At 32.7% G+C, this 19,296-nt stretch overlaps 1 protein-coding gene across 5 annotated transcripts in view; it reads left to right on the top strand.

Moving 5' to 3' along the window:
• Positions 1-19,296, top strand: part of NIPBL (NIPBL cohesin loading factor) — a 199,915-nt gene that overhangs the window by 111,749 nt on the left and 68,870 nt on the right. For all 5 annotated transcript variants that reach the window (XM_082453662.1, XM_082453663.1, XM_082453660.1 and 2 more), the window contains one exon: positions 16,447-16,629. In XM_082453662.1, coding sequence (XP_082309788.1) covers positions 16,447-16,629 — 183 coding nt within the window. The remainder of the gene's footprint in view (positions 1-16,446; positions 16,630-19,296) is intronic.

Below are 19,296 nucleotides of genomic sequence, written 5' to 3'. Positions count from 1 at the left end.
AAATTTACAAAAATTGAAACACTACTGCATGGAAAAAGAACAATATAAAACCACAGTGAAATTATTTGCAGTAATATAGATAAAAAGTTCTCATTGAAAATTCTTTTTCTCCCACCCCTACTACTCACCGTAGTCATGATTTTTACTGTTGGTTCACAGAGAAGAGTTCCTTTTGCTGTTTAATTATTTCAGTAGTTTTGAAAGTTGCTTGCTAATCAAGTGAATGATTCGAATGGATGACTGAAATAGATGTATTTAACAACTTTTTAAAAAGTTATTTTGACTGTAGAGAGAATCCATTCTCTATAATGAGGTAATAAATTGACTGAGTTTTAATTTCTAAAGTCTCAGTAAAGCTATGTGGTATACAAAACTCAATATTATAAATTCTTTTAAGAATATTAAGTGTCTCTTAATATTGTTTTCTCACAGACCTATCTCTGAGTTAATTACTGATGAATAGTTTGAATGTATATAGTTTAGAAAGTTATATAAAAGGTTATTTCATCTTTTTGTGGAGGAGGTGATTAGTTATGAATGTTTTATTTTTTAAAATATGTAGTTTTGCCCTTTTCTATGGAAGAGTAATAGGGAATGGTAGTTACCTCTTAAATTGGGTTAAATCATCAGTTTTAAAGGTTTTTTGGTATTTTTATTTGTTTGGGGTTTTTTTGTTTTGGTTTGGGGGTTTTTTGTGGGTTTTTTTCTCATGGTTCTGAGTTAAATTCTCTGGTTACATAAATAGTATTGTTTCCAGGAGGAAAAAAAAGTCTTAAGTGCTGAGAATACAGTGGCAGTTTGTATAGAAAATATAATTTTGTGTTCCTTTGTATACTATTTTTTTATATATGTATATATAAAATTTAATGATGCTGTGTGGTAAGGCCTGTTTAGCCTGTGCAGTATAAATAGATTGGGATATAGTTTTTAAGGCAACAGAGGTGATAGTTTGATTTTTAAATTCACATTCTGTGAAAGAAGTTCATTAAGAACTTGGATTTATACTTATTAACAAATACATGAAACTCTAGAGTTGTGATTTCCAATATGACAGTCACTAGCCTCTTTAGGCTATTAAGTTTAAACTATATACAATTTAAAATTTATATTCTCAGTAGCAACATGTGACAAGTGTTTACCTTATTAATGCAGAGAGAGAACATTTGCATCATCACAGAAAGTTGTGTAACTGCACTTAATGTATTAGGAGATACAGAAGGTGTATTGGTTATTAGTTTTGTAAAATGCCTTTGTACCTTCTCTATCAAAAAAAGCTCGTTGAAAACAGTATTACTACTAAGAACTCTATTCGAAGAAATAACGTGTCACGACTAATCTTTTTATTCTTGTCTTCTCAAACGTTTACTTCCTCACTGTTAATTTATTTGGTTTTGTCTTTCAAAAATGAAAAAAGATTGCCTCTGAATCACTAATATTTGTACTATTTTAGTGAAGCTTTCAGATTTTAAATTATGGCTGTCAGATCTATAAAAATTAATTAAGATTTTAGCTTTAATTAATAGTCTTTAGTGTTTAACTTGAATGCATCTTTTCAGAATTGTTTAGGTAAAAGAGCTTGTTAGAATGTAGTGGCTTGCACTAGAATTGTTGTCTTTTAGATAAAGATTGTCTTTATTAATTTTCACTGAAAGTTTGGGAGTGGCTTATATATATAAACTAAAGAGTATAAGTTATACAATTGTAGAAGAGTCAGATGGAAAGATGGAAAGTGGTACCCTCTTGTCCCCTTGATCTAGACCATCTTTTTCTCCCCTGCCCTCTGTCAGCTTATTTATGCCAGCCTTGCTTTTCTAAGCTCTGTTCTAACAAAGAATCCTTACAGCTGAATATCAAGAAATGAATATAGCTCCTAATTAGTAACTGCTGTATTATTTCTCCTGGTTTTTTCCACATGTAATTTCATTGCTTGTGAATACAAAGTTTTTAGTACTAATCCAATGTTTTTCCTAAATATACCTTTAACACAAACGTATATACTTGATATGTTGATGTTAGTGAGTAACTAATCTGGGTGTGTCTGCCTGTTAGAGTATGGTGTTTGTGTGTATGCATGTGCATGTATGTATATACACACACATATATCAATATATATGCAGCTATATTAAGTGAACCTTTTCATCAATGCTTAGGTTCATTTCAGGATCCCACGTAGATATCTTTTTGGCTTTATTTATACCATAGAATTAATATCTGCTTTTCAGTAATGTACTAATTTTGGTTTTATTTTAGATCTCTGCTACTAAGTTAACAATAGCAGAGGTATATAATTGTGGATTTTTTTAATTACATGCATAGGAATGCCAGTTGTGGATTACTGACCCTTTGTAGTACACATTACTTGGTATTTTCTTCGGAGAGTCACAGAAAATCACATATTCTGACATATTGGTGTTTTCTAAGTAAAAACTGAATATTGCTGGAATACTTTTTTGTTGATTCTTAGGGCCAGAATTCTTGGTAGGTTTTCCTTTCTTGGAAGAGCCATAAAATTTCACCTGATATCCATATTTAAAATAGCCATCCTTTAGGGTAATTTTAAGTTCCTTGAATATGCTTTAAGCTGGTAAATTTTGAATGGTAGGGGTATAGGTTTATGACTCCCAGTATAGGTTACTTATTTTTGTCTATTGTGTGAACTTATTAGATGCAAAGTGACATTGTTACATTTAATTTTATTTCTGTGGGGATCTGTGTATGCCCTAGTACCTAGCATAATACCTAGTACATAAAAAGAGCATATTAAATGCCTGTTGAATGAGTAGACTGTATTGCTACCATGTTAGAAAAGGCTTTTGTGTGCAGATTAAAATTGTGTATTTATCTTTTATGTTCCCACCTGTAGATCCTTGCTCAAAAGCTACATAATTTTCAGCTGTTCCCTGAACTCTGTAATACCTCTTTCCACCCTGTCAACTACTAGTTTTTGTTAAGCTCCAAAGGAGACCTACTCATATTCATGTCTGTTTAATTTATTCTTTACCTTTATTTTGCTCTATAGCTGTTACAAGATTGGCTCAGAATCCATTCTGTTCTGATTTCCTGGGGCTGTTATCTTCCCAGTCTTTTTACCATCACCTTGTTTCTTCCTTGTCAAGGGGAGATGGGAGTGGAGAACCAACATAACCTTTGTAAAAACTTTAAATTAAAAAAAATATCTTCTATCTATTAAAATATACTTCAAGCAGTATATTAAATGCCAAAAATAATGTCTTTATGGTTAAAATATTTTTACTCATAATATTATCCTAGTATACCCTAATGTACAGTGTGTCTCCAAATTAAAATATAAACTTACACTGTCTTTAAGTCTGGGCATGATCATCAACTGATTTGCAGTATGTGTTGCTAACAGTGTATTATTTGTAATTACACACTATAACAATTTGATTTTGGTTTCTTACAATTCCTGAGTGTCTCAAAATACCTAAGCTTTATATCCAAGGAAATCACTTTTTCTTCTTCCTCCCCTTACTTCCTTCTAAATAGTGTATTGTTTTCCATCATTTGCACTTACTGCTTTCAAGAATATAACATACCATCTGTTATTTGAGATCATGGCCTTTAAACTAAAAAGTTATCTAACAGCTCTAATAGTCAACAGTGTTTAAAATATAGTGCTCATTTGATTAGTTAATGATTGCAGTCATTATTAGAGGCAGTTATTTCACCTCAGTTACTACTGTAGTAAAATGTTGATCACTGAAATTAGTTTTTGCCTTTTATGTAGCATTGGATTGTGTTTAGGACTCTAGGCTTCGTAAGTCTGAGAGAAAGTACTGTTTCTGAGAGTGAATTTTTGGCATAGTTTATGAATTTCTAAATCGAGAAATTCTCAGTAAAGTAGTTATGATTATAATATTCAGAATCCTTAATTATGCTGCAGTAGAAATTTACTTTGGCTCATTTGAACAATATATGAAATACTTTTCTAAAAGAATAAAACTTTTAGTTTCCGTAAAGACTTTATTATTAGTTATATCTTTAGGAAGTTTTTGGAGAATATTTATTACAGAAGTTGGCATAATACACACTTGGCTGTTGTGATTTTAGAGCAATTCTTTGAACAATTTTGTCCATGATTTCTATTTATAGAATTTCTCTGGTTCAGGTATTACTTAGTAGATAATTGATATAAATATTGATTTAAAGAGATTCATTAAGTAGAATTTTTTCATAAAAATTAAATGTATTAAAGTTTGCTAGCAGTGTTCTCTTTCCTTCCCATTCATTATCTCAGGCCAGCTAAGGACATAGCTTCTGTAAGGTTTTCTTATCTGTAGAAATAGATATATGGTTGAAGGGTGAGAGAAAACAAATGATTAATTCTGAGAGAACCCGCTAGTATTTATGAAGAAATACGCATTACTCCAACATACTGAATTCTCTCTCATTCTAAAATGAGAAATGTTATTGAATCCCACCCCTACAAGAGCGTGATACAGATATTAAGATAATGAATACCTACTTGATAACTGTAACAGTATAGTATATCATAGTATTATATTAAATAGTTAATATATTTTAATATTATTGTATGTAGTATAATATAGTATGTTATAATACATATTATAATGTATTATAGTATATCAAGTAGGTATTCATTATCTTAATATCTGTATCAAGTTCTCGTATGGGGAGGTTTTCAGTAGTTTTTTTAAGAATTCAGTATGTTAGAGTAATATATATTAGAGTTAACAGTATATGCTGTACTATACTATGATATAATATGATACAATATAATATGAATTTTTTAATACGGATCCTTTTCTGCACCCACAAAAAAATAGCATTCTTTGACTACTAACGTGCTAACTTTTGACAATTCTCCGTTAAGCCCATTATACATTGTAGTTCAAAGAGCACTGGAATCAGAGCCTTCAACAAATCATAGCCTTTCAAAGCTCTGATTCAAAGTTCGTTCACTTTTAAAATAGAGAAACCAATTTTTTTCCTACTTTGTGCAGTTATGAAGACCAAAGTGAATCTTACAGTTAGAGCTAAAATTTGTCTAGTTTTTTTATATAAAGAAATGCAGTCATCCCATTTTTAATTGAATTTATCTAATGAAGTAATTTTTTAAGATAAGTCTCACTTGTGTATACATACTTTATATTCAGTGTATATCTGAAAACATTGCTGCCATCATTTATTTCATTACAGTTTTATTGAGTTAAAATTAACATATAACATTGTTTTAGTTTAAGGTATATAAAATAATGATTTAACATACAGTCATCTCTCGGTATCCACAGGGAGTTGGTTCCAGGACCCCTCACAGATGCTTTCAGGTCCCTAATATAAAATGGTATCATACAGTCAACTCTTTGTATCCGCAGGTTCCCCATCCACAGATATGAAGGGCTGACTATATGTGTTTATTGTGAAATGATTACCACAGTAAGTTTAGTTAACATCCATCATCTCATGTACATTGCATTCCCAGAACTTACTTATCTTATAACTGGAAGTTTTTACCTTTTGACTGCCTTTACCCATTTCATCCACCTCCTACAGATTGCAAAGATCAATCTGTTCTTTGCTTCTGTGAATTCTGTTTTTGTTAGATTCTACGTATAAGTGAGATCATACAGTATTTGTCTTTCTCTCTCTAACTTATTTATCTTAGCATAATGCCCTCAGAGTCCATCCATGTTGTTGCAAATGGCAGGATTAACTTCTTTTTTTGGTGGAATAATATCCCATTGTGTATATATGCCACATTTTCTTTATTCACCCATCAATGAGCTAAACAACGTAGGTTTTTTTCCCATGTCTTGGCTATTATAAATACTGCTACAGTGAAAATGGGAGTGCAGATATCTTTGAGATAATGGTTCCAGTTCCTTCAGATATATAACCGAAAGTAGAATTGCCCAATCATATGGTAGTTCTATTTTTAATTTTTTAAGGAACCTCCATACTGTTTTCCATAATAGCTGCACCCATTTACATTCCCATCAACAGTGCGTAAGGGTTCCCTTTTCTCCACATTCTCAACACTTATTTGTTGTCATTTTCATAATAACCATTCTAACAGGTGTGAGGTGATATCTCGTGGTTTTGATTTTCATTTCCTTCATGATTAGTGATATTGAGCACCTTTTCATATACTTGTTGGCCATCTGTATGTCTTCTTTGGAAAAATGTCTATTCAGATCCTCTGCCCATTTTTTAATTGGATTGTTTGGTTACTTTACGTATTGAGTTATATGAGTTCTTTATATGTTTTAGATATTAGCCCCTTATCAGATACTGGATTTGCAAATATTTTCTCCTATTCAGTAGGTTGCCTTCTTGTTTTGTTGATGATTTCCTTTGCTATGCAAAAGCTTTTAAGTTTGATGTAGTCCCATTTGTTTATTTTTGCTTTTGTTGTCTTTGCTTTTGGTAAAAATCATTGCCAGGACCAATGTCAAGGAGCTTACCGCCTATGTTTTCTTCTAGGAATTTCATTGTTTTGGGTCTTACATTCAAGTCTTTAATCAATTTTGAGTTGATTTTTGTGTATGGTGTAAGATAGCTGTCCAGATTCATGTTTTTGCATGTGGCTGTCCAGTTTTTCCAACACGATTTAATGAAGTGACTATCATTTTCCCATTGAATATTCTTGGTGCCTTTTTGGTAAATTAATTGACCATATATGCATGAGTTTATTTCTGGACTCTCTGTTCTCTTCCATTGATCTATGTCTCTGTTTTTATGCCAATACCATACCACTTTAATTGCTGTAGCTTTGTAATATAGTTTGAAATCAGTAAGTGTGGTGCCTCCAGCTTTGTTCTTCTTTCTCAAGATTGCTTGACTCTTTGTCTGTTTTGTGGTTCTACACAAATTTTAGGATTGTTTGTTCTATTTCTCTGAAAAATGCCATTGGAATTTTGATAGGGATTGGATTGCATTGAATCTGTAGATTGCTTTGGGTGGTATGGACATTTTAACAATATTAATTCTTCCAGTCCATGAGGATGGAATATTTTTCCATTTATTTGTGTCTTCTTCAGTTTCTTTCATCAACTATATCTTACAGTTTTCAGTATACAGATCTTTCACCTCCTTGGTTAAGTTTATTCCTAGATATTTTATTCTTTTTGACACAGTTATAAATGGAATTATCTTAATTTCTCTTTCTGATAGTTTATTGTTAGTGTATCAAAAAAGAACTGAATTTTGTATATTGAATTTGTATCCTGCAAATTTACTGAATTTGTTTATTAGTTCTATCAGTTGTGGTGAAGTCTTTAGGGTTTTCTGTGTATAATAACATGTCATCTGCAAATAGAGACAGTTTTACTTCTTCCTTTCTGATTTGGATGCCTTTTATTTCTTTTTCTTGCCTAGTTGCTCTGTCTAGGACTTTCAGTACTATAAAAGTGGCAAGAGTGGCCATCCTTATCTTGTTCCTGATCTTAGAGTGAAAGCTTTCAGCTTTTCACCATTGAGTATAATGTTAGCTGTGGGCTTGTCATATGTGGCCTTTATAATGTTGATGTACATTCCCTCTGTACCCATTTTGTTGAGAGTTTTTATTGTGAATGGATGTTGAATTTTGTCAAATGTTTTTTTCTGCATCTATTGAGATAATCATGATTTTTATCCTCATTTTGTTAATGTGGTGTATCATTGATTGATTTGTAGATGTTGAACCTTCCTTGCATCCCTGCAATAAATCACATTTGATCATGGTATGTGATCTTTTTATTGCTAATATTTTGTTGAGGACTTCTGGATCTCTGTTCATCAGGGATATTGCCCTGTAATTTTCTTTTCTTGTAGTGCCCTTGTCTGATTTTGGTATAGGGTAATGCTGACTTTGTAAAATGAGCTTGGAGGTGTTTCCTCCTCTTCTATTTTTAGAAGAGTTTGAGAAGAATTGGTTATTAATCCTTCTTTAAACGTGTGGTAGAATTCATCAGTGAAGTCATATGTCCTGGGGGTTTCTTTGTTGGGAGGTTTTTGGGACCAGTCACCTAGTAATTGGTCTGTTCAGATTTTCTATATCTTCATGATTTAATCTTGGTAGATTATATGTTTGTAGGAATTTATTCATTCTTCTAGGTTGTCCAATTTGTTGATGTATAATTGTTCATAGTAGTCTCTTACAGTCCTTTGTATTTGTGTGGTATCAGTTGTACTGTCTCCCCTTTCATTTTTAATTTTATTTGAGTCTTTTTTTTTCTTGGTAAGCATAGCTAAAGGCTAGTCTACTTTGTTTATCTTTTCAAAAATCCAACTCTTTCATTGATCTTTGCTATTCTCTTTTTAGTCTCATTTTTGTTTATTTCTGCCATGGTGTTTGTTATTTCCTTCCTTCTTCTTCTAACTTTGGGCTTAGTTTATTCTTTTTCTACTTTATTCTTCTTTTTCTAGTTCCTTGAAGCAAGTTAAGTTGTGCTTCTATCATTTCTTTTTCTCACTGTGTATATATATTAAGGAAAGGATCTTATGATCCCTGCTCCTAGTTTCTATATTAGGTAGTAGTAAATTATCATTTACATAAAAAACTTCTTAAAAAAATGTTTCCTTTTGTAGTTCTTCCTCATGGTAATTTGACAACTGCACAATATCAAAACCATGATGCTTAAAACAAGAGTTTTCTTAAAATCTTTTCTTGTGCATTCTTCATTTGTAACAGTGTTTTTTCAGTTGCTTTAAACCAACTCCTTGGTATTTTGTCTTCATTAAATAAACCAATTTGCAATGGCCTAAACTGTGCAGAATATAGCTATATAGTGACTGCACTTGCAGGGTGGGTGGCACTTTGTTTCATATGGAATAAAGTATAACAGGATATAAATTGGGGATAGGCAAACTTCTTGTGTAAAGGCCCAGATAGTAAAATATGTTAGGCTTTGTAGGCCACTTACCTCTAACATTGTAGTACGAAAGCAGGCATAGACAATATGTAAATGATAGTGTGTCACTTGTATTCTAATGAAACTTTATATACAAAAACAGGCGATGGGGCAAATTTGACTCACAGGCTTTAGTTTGCTGAACATAATATAAATATAAAATTGAAATTTTATATAGGTGCATCTGATAACTAGATTCCTTATTCTGTAGCAAATGAGACTCAAAATTTGTATTTCACACTATCATTTGAGTATTAAAAAGACTGATCTAGATAGAGTTCTGAATTATTTTCCTATTTTTATCCAATATTTATAAATGTAATATGAAATTAGCCAAATATAATATTTTTGCCAGGATATTTAATATTTGTGAGCACTTAGTTTTATGTAGTAGAATTATATATGTTATTAGTATATTAATATATAATTGATATATTAAATATAAACATATAACAAGTGTATACAGGCTGAAATTACCTTTAAATATTTTATACTTGTTGCATGTCAATTATGAAATCTTCTCTCCCATCTTTTCATTTTGTGGATAACTTCTCTATAATTGTCAATATAGAGCAACTAAGAACTGCTTTCAGGATTTAAAAAAGAATTTTCAGCTGGAAAAATTTCTTGAAAAATTTCACAGATTTACTCTAATGATTACACTAATCATTCAATAAATATTTATGGCCATCTTCAACATCCCATGCGCTCTGCTAGATGATGCAACTGGAACACAAGTCTGTGACTTTATCAAGCTTATGATCTCATGGAGGATATGGGTAACTAAAGATACAGTGACAGTGTAATATTCTTAAGAAAAAAGGTGTTTTTAGCACAAGGGCAGAAGGAAAAAGCACTACAAGTTTAGAGAAGTTAAACATTTGGCTAATTTAGAGTACAATGTGGAAGAAGTAAGGTAAGAGTAGATTAGTTAAAATTAAACATTGTTTTACAGCCATTAGTAGTAAAAACATAATCAGAAAATATGCCATTCCTAGTGTTGTTAGAAAATGTTTTTCTAGAATATTATAAAATTCTCTACATATTCAACCTAATGTAATAGTAGTTAGTTGAATAGCTAATAAACATAGTTTTATACTTGATCAAATTGATTAAAATATTTAAATAACAAATATCAACAGTGAATTTTGTTGTCCTTGATTTCATATTTTCTGGTTTCTTCATGATCTTAAACATGTTAAATAGTTAATATTATTTTGAGCTAAATATTCCTTTCTGAAGTTTTGCATGATAAGTATATAATAGTAACATTACCACTTTTTGAAAATGGTTAAATTCATGGCCTACTTACTTTTCTCCCGAGACATATTGAATATCTCTTAGAAGATTTCCTTTCTAATGTCTTTCCCCTTCCAGTGCATCCCACAAATACTGCTAGAGTAACATTTCTAAAGTACATTCTGATTCTGTCCCTCCTCAAAAAGACTGTAACATCTAAACCCTACCTACTTTTATGGACTTACCTACTTTTTCTCCCTATTGAATATCATGCTCTGTCCAGAGCAGACAGAGCTGGAATGCTCTAAAATGGCTACCAATTCCCAGTTCTTGTCCCCTGTTCTCCATCCTCCACCTCACTCCACCTCACCTCTGTTGAAAACCCACTGTGCTCATGAAATACCTCCTAATCCCTCACAAATAATCATTGACCTTTTTCTTGTTTCCATAAAATATAAATTTTATTTCTTTAGGAAAATTCATCTCTTGAGTTGGTATAATATTAGCATTCATTTTCTTCAACTCCTGTTACAAATATCTTTTACAAAGGTGCAATGTAGTACACCTATCATTTTGCATTCTGTTTTCTTTACATTTACTATCTCTGTACTAACATTGTTCATAATAATACTTAATATGATTTACTCTTCCACTGTGTTCCCCTATTGTTGGACATTTTGATATTACAATAGATAAAACTGATCTAAACATCTTTCTTCATAGAACCTTTTGTATTACAAATTTCCTTGGAATAAATTTCCAAGAATGGTATAAATGGGTTGAAGGATTTGAACACCATTTGCTGTGTGTTATATATTCTACGCTGTTAGCAGAATCTGAGTGTATACATTTCAGCAAATTGCAAGCAGACCTACAGAACTCAGAAGGAAAGCATAGATCATTTTATATCATTTCGAACAGTCTTATGCATAGCAGTTAACTCCTAAAGGCATTGCCATGTAAAGCATAGTGGAAAACTTGATCTTTTCAATGATGATCATGAATCAAGAAACTTGTCTTGTTAAAAAAAGATGCATAAAGTGCTTTTTTAGAAAGGTTTACATAAAAAATAATTAAAAGAGTGATTTCTGAGTAATCCAAGGTTTTATTGTAACAGGGCTTCAAAAGTGTAGTATTTAAGAAAAAAAAGTGTAGTACTGGCAACTTTTATATCAGACTTATAAATGTAGATAATTAAGTTCTCTGATACAAGGTAGTGAATATTCTATCAACATAAGGTAGTGAATAGTCTATCAACTTAAGGTAGTGAATATTCTATCAACTTATAATGAGTAGAATCAATTTGATTTGAGTATATTATTTAAATTATTGTTTATTTTTCAGTGAACCTGTAGATTAAGAAACAGTGGGCTGGGAATTCCCTGGCGGTCCTGTGGTTAGGACTCCACGCTTCTGTTGCAGGGGGCATGGGTTCAATCCCTGATCGGGGAACTAAAATCCCCCAGGCCGCCTGGCATGGCCAAAAATAAGAAAAAAAGAAACATTGGGTAGATTAAGTTAGAAGGACCTTTTCAATTTGAATTGATTCCTGTTTTGAGAAACATGGCAACCATAATGTTTAAAGGCTTTCAGACTTTTTTGATTGTGACCTAAGACAAATAAGATGCGTGTTGTGACCTAATATGCACATACAAACACATAATAACAACACCTGCCTTTACCACAGGCATAACACTAACATCTTCTCTTTCATTTTAAACACATTGCTAGTCAACACCTACAAAACTGATTCCACAACTTGCTTATGGGTCACAATCTGCAGCTTGAAAAATTGCTGGCTAAAATTTAAAGGGAGACTTGCCGGTTCTTAGGTTACAGCATTCTTTATATAGTGATTATATAATGATGATTTACGTTAGTTTCAGGAGTATTTCTCAAAGACTATCAGGAAGAGAATAGCTTCAAATTTGACCCTGATGACTGCTCCATAGCCACAAATGAATAACTAGTCTTTCTTTTAAATTAAAAAAAAAAAAAAAATGTAATCCTGAACAAGCTTCTAGCTAATGCTTAGGATTTCTGCCTCTTTACCAAAATTATGACAACTTTAAACCTGATTATCTCATTATACATCATTTCTTTTTATCCTGAACCATCACAAAAAAGCATACCTTTCAGTTATTTCTTGACCCTTTTCTTCTAGAGGGTGTAGTCTACCTGATCCCCTCTTTCCTTAAATTAAGACCTCCTCTTCAGTTATAAACAGATCCCACCCCCTTATTGTCCCGATGACTGTTAACGTCTACTGTAGAAGATGTGAATTTCACTCCCCTCATTTTCAGTCAACGAAGGAGCCTTAGCACCAAAAAGTAATATCTCCTTTCTCCTAGTTTGCTATTGCTCTTTCCAAATAATTGATAAAATACACATGTCAAAGTTCTTCGTCTAAGGTCAGTGTTTTGTGACCTCAAAACTTTTATTCATCAATATTCAATGTCCCTACGTTCACTTTGGATTTTGGTTCCTAGTGCACAGTCTTCTTCTTCACCCCTTGTTCTGCGTCAGGTTAGGTAACCTTCGGGGTGCCTGTGGAAGGAACATTCAATGTTCTGGTCTCATAGTTAAACCCCACATTTTTTTGGCTTCTCTTCACGTTGCCTCCCTTTGTTTCTGCCTCCCAAATGTTAACTTTTTTCAAGGCTGTGTCATCAGCATTTCATACTCTTTGAATGCACTTCCTATCAGTGGCTTCAAATAAAGAAGCTGACTTGCATTTAGAAACCATTTGCACCAAAAAATATGTGTCTTCAAACCATATTAACTTAGGATTCCAAGAGGGGCAGATTGACAACCTGCACTTCTGAACTTTTTTTTTTCTTTTTGCCCCTGATTGAAGTAAAAGATCCATTTGTGCTAGGTTATTGGAAGGATTGTCACTGAACTACATTATGCCTACTTAAGGTTTTTTTATGACTTACCAAATTTGGAGGTTTATGTGAGTTTCTTGGTTTGTTTCTGAACAGGACTGGCTTCCATTGTCTGAAGCTTCAGTCCTAAAGAGTTCATTGATTGAAGTGATTTATTTTAATCTCAGGGTTTTTTCCCCATTTAAAAAAACAGACAAAACAGTGTTATCAAATCAGTGACTCTTTGGGACTTTTAAGTCTTTTGATGACTTCTGGTTTTAATAATCTGGTAAATGTGCTAGTATGAGTGATTTATACTGGAAAACCAAGGTTGCTAAAATGTAGCACATCTAGAAGTAAATGTATTCTTTAGCTTTATTAGAGCCAGAAAACAAGAGATACACTGTATCTAATGGAATATATATCTACAGAAGTGTGGTGCCAAACAAAATAGTGACTAAATGGCATTATCCCTCAAGCCAGTAAGTTAAAATTTTGTGGTATTTCAAACAACCTGATTTAAAGCATAAAGTAGCTGGGATGAGAGAAATGAGGTGAGAAATATAATCAAAGTATTAGCAATCTGAAGGTTTTGAGAACAAATAGCTCAGCAAACAACAATAATCTCGAAAATCATCAGCGTATTAAGAGGTAGCCAGTTAAACACTGTATTTGCATTATTTAAAGGACTATTTCCTACCTAATTCAGGGAAAAGAGCATAACCAGATATGTTCTAGGGATCAGTTGCAGTACTCACGTTTATTCATTTCTATTGAAGCTGAGTCAGTTATCCAAACTTTCATGTATTCAAGATCCTGAGTGTGAGTATAAGAGTGTCAAGCATTTTTTTGCTTACCCTTTATAATCAAGGGACGTGGCTGAGTCAATTTATAAAGTGTTTTATGAAAAGGAAGAGATACAGAAAATACATAAAACTGTGGAAGAGATATTTCTATTCAAAATGAGGCAGTCCACTTTTGGAGGACAGTATACTGAGAGACATTAACCATTGCTGGATTTTTTTTTTAAGTTGGTCATCTTTAGAAGTGGAACAGTTGGTCTTTGAATTATACCGCCGTAACTTTCAGAGTTGTACAGATGTTAAAATGATGTACAGAATAGTAGAGCTCTTAAATCTGATAGTATTATTTTTAATTTAGGGAATAAGAAATGGTAAACTACAATGAATAAACTTTGTTACCTGCTTTATCAGATATAAGACATAAATTTTCTATATTTGGCTATTGTGCTGAATTTTTTTTTTTTTAAAGAGAGAACGAAGAGAGCAGAGTCCTTGTTCTTGGGATATAATAAACCATTGTAAAGAGAGTGCAAGTACCCATACATATCTTAACCCTTGATTATTTATTGTAAGTTTATCTGCAGAATAATTCTGTGATATTTTATCAAGTCAGCATATCTCTGTGAATGGAAATTTAAGCAGAACGTAACAATTAGGTAAATCTGCTTCTTAAAAAAAGAATCTCATGATGAACTAAAAGCCAAATACTTTGGGTTATCCATATTTATAGACCCCAAAAGGTTATGTTTCATGTAGTACAAAAAAGAATTTCCATTTTAAAAAAATTTGGAACTGTCTTCATTTGTATAAAATATAGCAATTCTGAAATTATACAGGAAGTACATCTGTAAGTGAACATAATGTGAACCAAAGAGTCAGAAATCATTTATTGACCATCTGTATATACATACTTAATATTATAGGTCATGTGGAAAGGGGAAGATACATACTAGAAGACATGATCCTTCCATCAAAAAGCCACATATTTAGTTAGAGGTGCTCAGAGCATTAAAGACTTCTAAATGAGATGAGGGGTGTGTTTACCTTGGGGGTTGAAGATACTGACGATCCAAAGCTAAAGTTGATGTTTTACCTCTACTAATATTCTAAAAAGTGGAGCTCACTGATAAGATACAGTTTAATTAAGAAAGACAGAACAAAGAAATTAACATGATTTGAAAATGACACAGATAAGTTAAAGTCAACATGAATATGTCACAATTCCAAGCAGTGAAGTCTTTGGAATATTACTAGTCACGAATGTTACGTCTTTGTTGGGTAAAATTGTTGCTATGCGTGTCCTTAGAAGAATAGAGGTTAACAGTTACTGAAATAACTCCTTCATGATGTTGAATAAAAGTTTCATGATGAATAAAAAAAGGATTATTCTTCATTTGAGATTAGTAATTTATGTTTCATATTCTTAAATTATTAGTATTGTATATTCTTGAGGCTTTTAAATTGTCTTAATCAGTACCCATTTATTTTTGGAATGATTTATTTTTATTCTTTATTATCATTTGAATGTTATAGTCTTAATGTTGATTATAGTTACTAATACTTCCTGCTGTAAACCACTAAGGTACTCTTTGCTCCCAGTTCTTAAAATTTAGCAGGTAAGACATCATTTTTATACTTCCACTCAAAGATTTGCATGGGTAAGTTTAAATCGTCATCTTTAGTAGTCATCAAGGACAAATTATCCTGAATAAATAACTTTTGCTAGTTCTACTTTATTTTTAAGCTCTCAACAGGATGTTAAGGATTTATTTCTTCATAGCAGCTGTTTGTGTGTTTGTGTATATGTGTGTAGGATTAAACAGTTAATATTATGTTAATAGTTCTAATTGTATTATGTTGATATATGTTTATCCTGTCTTTACTCTTTCATGGAAAAATATGAATTTATTTCATAACAGGCTTGAATTTACTCTTTTCAGTTATTGACATTTATATATTAAAGTATTGTTTTCCATTTATCTTGCCTTTCATGTTCCTGTTATGCTCAGTTAAATGCATATTTTGGTTTATCTGTTTGAGGAAATTTTCCATAACAGTAAAGGCATTACCGTGCCTCTCAAATAGACAGTGATGGGTAAAAGCATATAAAACTCTTGTCCCAGCCACCGCACAGGGCCACCAGGATGATAGTGGATGAGAAGCAGGTGTTAAGTAGAAGAGAATGAGGTGATAAGTGTCTTCCAACTCTTCTCATCTGTACTGACGGATAGCATTGCTTTCAAACTAACTGCTCCAGACCTCTGTAAAACAAATCTGGGTGCTACCAAGAATGTGAGATGTACCCCCAACTACAAATACACCTGATAATGCAAGTGGATCTCTAGTTTCAGAAAGTTTTTAGTCAATGCAGACAAATGCAGGCACTAATTGTAGCAAAAATTGATGATATAACTACCCTCCATTGCTATGATAATAAGTACATATTTTAAAAGTTGCTGTATGATGATATATGTATTAAAAACTGCATTATCAGTTTAGGGTTAAGACTGTTAACAGTTGTAAATATGAACGTGTTTTATTAAAATACAAAAGTGACTTAGAAAACTTACATAAATATTAATATTTCATTTTCATTGTGCTTAATTTAGTTAAAATTTCCCTTTTATCTTCAGATTTATATTTTTTCTTACCTTTTATTAATAGGTAGTATAGATCAATCAGTGTTAAAAGAATTACCCCCTGAACTCCTGGCAGAAATTGAATCCACCATGCCACTTTGTGAACGTGTGAAAATGAATAAACGCAAGCGTAGCACAGTTAATGAAAAGCCAAAATATGCTGAAATCAGTTCAGATGAAGATAATGATAGTGATGAAGCTTTTGAATGTAAGTATCATATAACTTTATTATTACTTTAGAATTAAAAAGCAGATTGATATGTTTGTTTCATTTATAATTTGGGGGGGTTAGCAAGAGTACAGTGATCATAATTCTTAATAATATAGTATAGCAAGTTTTTTTCTTTATACTTAAAAATGTGTGAAAGATGAGATCAGTTGGCACCAAGAAAAAAATTTTTAATGAGTTATAATTAGTGTCAGATAACACAGGTATGCCTCTGTATGCATTTAGCAAACATTTATTGAGTTCCTACTGTATGCTAGGCAGTGAGAATAAAAATATAACAAATAGGATGTGGCCCCTATCTTTGAAGAGCCTTCAGTCTAATGGGGGAAATATGTAAACAATTGTAGTACAGTGAGAAGAGTGCAATGATAATAGTAAATCCAGGGTGCTGTGGGAGCACATTGGATTGGCATCAAAATTATACTGGGGTTCAGAGAACGCTTACTGGAAGAGGTGACACTTGAGTTGAGTCTTGAAGGACACGTAGGAGATAGCCAGATGAAGAAATATTTTAAACCATACTATCACTAAATTATGAATGGATTAGCCACATTGCCAATTATCTGTGTGGTTTGGACCTGGCTTCTCCTTTTTGCCCAGCTGTGTCCTGGAATTCCTCCCTTGTTTCACTGTTTTCCAGAGCTGGCTTCTTCACTACACAGCTACCTCTCTACAACACTGTGATCACCTGTCTTTGCACTAGACTTGCTATACCTCGCCTGTCTTCCTACTGGTCCACTGAAAAAGTTCTTCTCTTTTATCCCTATCTTCCTTCTACTGGAGCAAGAGAATTGAGCCTAGCCAAGAGGGGTCAGCAACCTTGTTTGACTTAAACGGCATTCAGTGGAAACAGACTATGGGAGATCTTCACTTGTGTGCCAACTGACTTAGTCATTATGACCAAAAGAAGTGGGAAGACTACCAGTGTGTTCTACCTTTTCCACCTAGTGTCCATAGATTGAGGTGTGACAAGCAAGGGCAGGAAGGACAGATGCATGCTGCCATTTTAAAATGTATATCACTGATGGAAGCCCTTCACCTCCAGAGTTTTTAATCTATGTTCATTTACTCTGATCTTCTCAGAATTGTGAGCTCTTGAGTATGAGCAGTAGATTATGAATACTGAACAAATCTGAACAAAGTTTTAAAATTGAAATAAAATATGCAAAATTAATCTGACATTTAATTATATGTATAATTGTTATAATTTGTATTATCATGAGATGTATTTACATGCAGTATATTTCAATGGCTAAAGCTAACATTTTTATTATACTCAAACATTTTGTTCATACGGGAACATACGATCTGGAAAGAGAGAGGAGAAAGGAGATCTGGTGTCCTAGAAACTCACTCCCCTTTATATACATGCCTCTGCTTCACTTCCCTTCCTTTCCCCGATACCTCACCCATTTCTAAAGGGAATAACTAAAAAGGAGTTCCTTAATTGCAGACTGATTTCAAATCACACTTCAACTCCAGGTAATTGAAAGTGGCTGCCTGCATTGCTAAGCTGATGAGAATTTTGTAGCTACCTCACAGTTAAGTAAAAAGGGTAGCATAATCAGAAAAGCCCACCAAATGTAAAATAGAGGACAGAGCCACACATGCCTCATGTTTGTCCTCACTGCAACCTCTGTTCTTTGCTTTCTATGATGACAGATATTGTCTCATCTTACGGGAGCACATAATTTCATCTTAAAAGCCATGAATCTATGCCCAAGAATATTGAAAGCTAATATTAGTTAGGGAACCTGAGCTTCATTCAGCCCCTGCTAGGAAAAAGGGAAGTTTCTCTGGGTTTTTCAAGAGACCTTAGAATAGTTCCCTGGTTTGGGGGGGTTTATTTCTGTACAAGTAACTGTAGAAAAGTTGACTCTGAGGCCACTGAAATGAGTGATGAAAGAAGCTGACATAAACAACCAAATAGCCATTATACCACAACAAAAACAATGTAATAAAAATAGAGTACAATACAAAATGTAAAAATATTATGAGAACATAAGTAGCAAGCATTATCCTGATTTGAGGGAGAGAAACCTTTTTGAAACAAAATTTTATTGCGGTTTAATCAAACTGGTTTCCTAAAAATCAGTAAAACTACGGAAATAGTTATGTTCAAAGATAGGGGGAACCGTTGAGGGTTAACTTTGAAAGTTGGGCCACAAAGATTTGGATAGTCATAGCACAATTACGAAGTCTCTGGGTTGCTGGGGAAGGAGGAGGGGAGATATAAGAAGCTAAAGAGACATACAGGTGAAATTTGGAAAGGGTTAGGGTGGAAAACACCTAAGTCATATTTTACATACCTCTCTGTTGAATTCTTCCCCTGCTTCTTCCAGGGTAACAAGACATATAGAGAATGAACAGATTAGTCATAATGAATTGGGATCCTGATAGAACCTTATTGCAGCATACAGTGTATCATAGAAGATGTGGGGGGTTTTTTTCTTAATTTGCCATTCCTTGTTTTTCAAATTGCTTAGTTTAATGAATGGGAAAAAAAGATCTCCACGACCTATAAAAATTACCACCGATACAGCATATTGTATGTACTTGCTAACTATAGGATTTTTCAAGCATTTTCTACTCATAGAATTAAAGGATTGAAATAGATTTCTTATGAAATTAATTAAAATTCAAAAA

Source organism: Balaenoptera physalus, assembly GCF_965194825.1.
Source record: "Balaenoptera physalus genome assembly, chromosome: 3".
NCBI classification, from domain to species: Eukaryota; Metazoa; Chordata; class Mammalia; order Artiodactyla; family Balaenopteridae; genus Balaenoptera; species Balaenoptera physalus.
This window is presented reverse-complemented; position numbering and strand designations above follow the sequence as displayed.